This window comes from Penaeus monodon, chromosome 10 (genome assembly GCF_015228065.2).
Source record: "Penaeus monodon isolate SGIC_2016 chromosome 10, NSTDA_Pmon_1, whole genome shotgun sequence".
In the NCBI taxonomy this organism is placed as follows: Eukaryota; Metazoa; Arthropoda; class Malacostraca; order Decapoda; family Penaeidae; genus Penaeus; species Penaeus monodon.
In genome coordinates this window covers 45,980,535-45,985,534 of record NC_051395.1, presented here as the reverse complement: position 1 = coordinate 45,985,534, position 5,000 = coordinate 45,980,535, and the positions used below count along the sequence as shown (strand labels likewise).

The following is a 5,000-nucleotide window of genomic DNA, read 5'->3' as shown; positions in this document are numbered from 1 at the left end:
GTAAACTTGTAGCTTAATTCCACCCAAAAGAGGATAATTTCACATTTATGAGCATATTCATTCAAGTGTTGAAGGCACAGGAAATCTGTGCAGAAATCAAATTTGTTAAACAAAACTAATATTTTTTGCTGAAGCATAAAAGAAAAGAAAAGGGAAAAGAAAGAAAGAAAAAGAAAAAAAATCTTTTGGCTTCTAAGCATTTTATAAATAATATCCTTGGAAGGATTACAGGCCACACAACAGTATCCTACTGATCTCAATCAGGGACTAACTATACCTTCTTGCACACTATATATATATAGAATCATATATATTTTAGATCCATGCACCTATGAAGAGAAGAGGTGGACTTTCTTAGTTAAAAGAATAGCCTGTCTAGTAATGACTGCCAAGGTATGGATGATATAAACCTGTCATGCCTTGCCTTGTCAGCACATGTATCAGAGAGCTTACCTGGGTTTGCTTATGTTATTCTCAGTCGCATAAGCCCCCCAAAAAACAGGAATAAAATAAAAAATTTAAAAATCCAGCTCAAAAATTTCTAAACCCAAAGACAAAATAAATATATTTATAGATATGCTTGTAAATATACACATTCATACTATCCATAGATCAAATATCTGAACTATAATCTAAAATCACCTGCAACTCCTGCTTCTGAGATATTGTGGTTCCTTAAAGTACATGTAATGGACAGATGCAGGCAATGAGAAACCGTCAGGTTGCCGATGTTTCTTGATTTAGGTTTCTGATTAACAATCAGTTTTTGTATTGTTTACCGATGAGGTTCAAAGTTGAAAAATTTGTTGGTCTCATTGTTGCAGTTATTTTATAATAAATTAATGTCAATAGAAGCTCATGATATTTAAATGTGATCAAATAGGTCCTTAGTTAAAAGGAGATTTCTACTTGCTTTTTGACTCTTATATCTAAAACCAGTTCTCAAGTATACTGTGTGGGAAAGAAACACTGAATGATCACATGGACATTGGAATGCATGCTGAGATGATAAGTGTAATCTTCTTAGGATATTACACAGAGAAGAACATGGCTTAATATTTCTTCTAACCCAAAATCTGAGCTACAATATGTCCATATGCAAGTTCTTTTTTTCAATTCAGTTTACAGTGTCTCTAAACTATTTATTATCAAGTATCAATTGTAGAGTATTTCACATGCCAGATATTCCTTGCCATCATCTATGACACCAGGGAACATGCGGCACATTTCTTCAGAAATTTCCAGTACCTTGGCTTTAGTGATGCAACAAAAACTTTGTACCTCTCAACCGTACAGTTCTTTCTAATTATGATGGATAGTGAAAAAAATCTTATCAGAAAAATTAAATAAAAATCAATAAAAGTAAATAAAAGTGTAATGATAACAATGATGAAGTGAGACAAGACCTCCAACAACCGTCCTGCTTTACAAATAAGGTTACACAACCACATCACATTATATCCACTGTTGTGAGTATATCAGGAATAACCTTACAGATCATTTATTACTAAAAAAAAAGATATAACAATTTTCTGCCCTGTACAGCCAGAAGCTATTTCTTACACATGGGTATTTTGCAGTAGGCTATACGACAATTTAGCTCATAGAAAAGAATATTAAAACTGTACTATTTCAAGAGATTCCTAAATAAACGCTACAATGTTGCAGAGGTACCTGTACGTCAGTTTAGGAAGTGAAAAAGTTCATAATATAAAAAAAACAAGGTAGCCACTACAATATCAATACAGAGAGTAAAAGAAAATACAAAAGTGAGTGAGAGAGAGAGTGAAAATGAGGTCAAGAGATCTCGGCAGAAAAGGAAGCTGACATCCCTTCTCACCTTGCTACTTCTTCCAAGGATGTATTTACTACATATCCTACCTATTTATTCCCAAAAATAAAAGCTGACTTGACCATACCTACATAAAAACAACCTAACAAGGGGGTGATATCACAGCACCATGAGAGGGAGAGTACATTAATCATGTACATTAAGTATCCTTTGACTGTTCAGCTAAAGCAACAGAACTTTTTGAATAAAATGAAAAACACATCTTCACATATATATATCATATATATATATAATTATATATATCATATGTCATATATAATATATAATATATTATATCACACACACACACACACACACACAACACACACACACACACACACACACACCACACACACACACATATTATACATACATATAACCCTTCAAACTAGTAACCATTTGCCAGAAGGAAAACCTATTTAACAAATAGAAAACTTTGAATACAAAAGATACAGCTGCTCAAAGTCAATCAGTTGGATGATATAATAGCGATTAAACTTTTTATAAAATAATTATCGTATCAATATTACTGGGATCATTCACTCACTTTTGTGAAAATGACTGTTGAAATCATCCCCCTGTTCAATGATAAAATCTCTGACAGTCCAAACTCTAGAACTAGCACAGTAGACAATGGTTATTTCAATCTCACTATTCACGAGTACTATCCCCCTTTCCCTCTGTGGACAACCCGCCACGCTGATAATGGCTAGTTGATCAGTACACCGACATATAGGAATTGAATAACCTGCCTATCCTGCCACCTGCTATGCTGGCGGACCGTCAAACTACTTCTTAATCTTTAGTCTCATAGAATTGGATTTGTTTCTTGGGGCTGGGCTTGTGGTCCAGGACGTCTTCGTTTCATCCTTGCTGTCTGTTGATCGCTGGAGGCTCAGCTCCTTGGCGCCGCTGTTGGGAATGTTGGATTAAAGCTCAATAAGTAATTATCAACAAAATAGGTTAGTGTGCAATTAAAGTCACTACGGTTCAATACTGAAATCGGTGTATTTAAAAAGGGACTTATGAATTCATTAATGCCATAAAAAAAATGTGTCAAATATGGATGTATAAACAGTTCAGTAATATTAAAACAACAAACTTGAAAAGGAACTTCTATACTGGTGTATCTTGGAATTGGAAAGGAAAGGAAAGGAAAGGAAAGGAAAGGAAAAGGAAAAGGAAAAGGAAAAGGAAAGGAAAGAAAAAAGAAAAAAATGAAGACAAGAAAAGAAAAGAAAAGAAAAGAAAAAAGAAAAGAAAAAATGAAAAGACAAGAAAAGAAAAGAAAAGAAAAAAAAAAAAAAAGAATAAAAAAAAAAAAAAACTCAGTGCTGATACTCACATGTGTTTTGTTAGATCTTCAATATCAACCAACATAGAGTCTTGCTCCATGTGGAGGTCATCTCGCTCCATCAGTAAAGTGACTAAATCTTCATTCAAGCCTAAAAAAAACAAACAAAGAACCATATTATTATCTTAATTTTCTTTTTAAAGTATATATAAAATAATGTTAATAATAATAATGACATAAATACATTACAAAGTCTCACGATTTTATAATAAACATTAACAATATTCCTTTCATCACATACTTTATTTACTTTTCTAGGATTTTGTATTATATCCATAAATAAGAGAAACGCACACTACTTACTTTCAATTTGTGTGTGTAGGTCATTTGCAATAACTTGCAACTGTGCAACATTCATATCGGTGAGAATCTGCCTGCTGATTCGCCTCTTGCTGTCTGGGAATGGCACACCAATCTGCAATACAAAAAGAAGGAATATGTAAGTTTTAAACCGGAAAGTAATCTAATCTAAAAAGATAGGGCTCATCACTTCAAAAAAATAATTTAAAAGGGTGACAATAAAACTAGGTCCATGCTCAGTGTGAATAAATAAATACACTGGCAATAACCCTACTTACCAAATAAACAAATAACACATTAATAGAATAACACTTAGCAAAACAGAAATCATTTTTCTCCAGGTCTCAATCACTGCTTCTGATGACTTACCTTGTGGAAGCTCTCCCTCACAATCTCTGCAATGGGACTCTTCTTTTTCTGCTGCTTCTCAATCTCCATTTGCATTCTGGCCATCTCCTTAGCCTGTGCAAGCGCCAAGCGAGCCTCTGCTTGCAGCTGTGCTTGCCGTGCGAAGAAATCAACCTCCTTCTCCCTAATATCAGATTCAGAGTTTGATGTTCGAGTCCTTGTTGGCTGTGGAGTTGAAGCCTGTAAAAAAGTTTTTGGAAATGCTTAATACTTGTTAATTTGGAAAATATCAATACACAGCTGAATTTATTGGCATAACAATATCATTATTGTATCTTATACTCACTGATAAAATGATGAAACGTGATCAATAAGAATAAGGAAAACAATGCTATCACCAATACTGTTTAAATATAAAACAAAAACAAAACATCAACACACACCTTGCTGTTTGAAGATGAGGTCGAGACCCGATCTGTTTCTATTTCTCTATCTTGAGTACTTTCTGTGTCTGAGCATTGGCTTTCGCAGTCACTGGCTGTCTCATTCATGAAACATATTTGTAGGTTCATACCTGAAGAGGTACAATGCATGGTTAATTCAAATCCTTACAATCATCTACATACTCAGAAGTCATAATCAGTCAGCTTTCTACAGTTCTATTATTTTCATTTTATGAAAATTTTATTAATTCTAATCAAATCAATGTGTCCTTGTTTGTAGTTGACATAAACATGATTATTTTCACAAAGATTCTTTCATACTCTCTCTTTTTTTTTTTATTTTTTTTTTGTCACTTCCAAATTTAACCCAATGGTGCCAGGTAATCACTCTCTCTAATACTGTTTTCTTTTGTACATTTTGTTTGCACACAAGTGCTAGCCACATAGGAGCCTATTAGTAAGCCTTCTCAGCTGATTTTGCTTTTTGTTGAGACTTTTATTCTTAATGCTATTAATATAATTGTTGGCATTTTGATTATTATGTTATAAACAATACTATTAAAATAATAAAAATATAAATAAAATCTTTCTGAAAATCAATTAAAAGGGTAAACAGGTGAGCTAGGCAGGACTAGTATTTGAAGACAATCAATACTGGCAACCGTGGGTTAACTATACCACATAATAACAATTTCCTACACAATTCCTTTCTTCACACAAAGAA

General features: G+C 33.3%; 1 protein-coding gene across 2 annotated transcripts in view; it reads right to left on the bottom strand.

Moving 5' to 3' along the window:
- LOC119578081 (schwannomin-interacting protein 1-like) overlaps positions 1-5,000 on the bottom strand; it is a 107,688-nt gene that overhangs the window by 1,272 nt on the left and 101,416 nt on the right. For both annotated transcript variants that reach the window (XM_037925804.1, XM_037925805.1), the window contains 5 exons: positions 4,277-4,407; positions 3,855-4,073; positions 3,489-3,600; positions 3,177-3,276; positions 1-2,743 (listed from right to left, as the gene is read on the bottom strand). The exon at positions 1-2,743 is cut by the window's left edge and continues 1,272 nt beyond it. In XM_037925804.1, the coding sequence (XP_037781732.1) occupies positions 2,620-2,743; positions 3,177-3,276; positions 3,489-3,600; positions 3,855-4,073; positions 4,277-4,407 (686 nt within the window). In that variant the 3' untranslated portion in view covers positions 1-2,619. The remainder of the gene's footprint in view (positions 2,744-3,176; positions 3,277-3,488; positions 3,601-3,854; positions 4,074-4,276; positions 4,408-5,000) is intronic.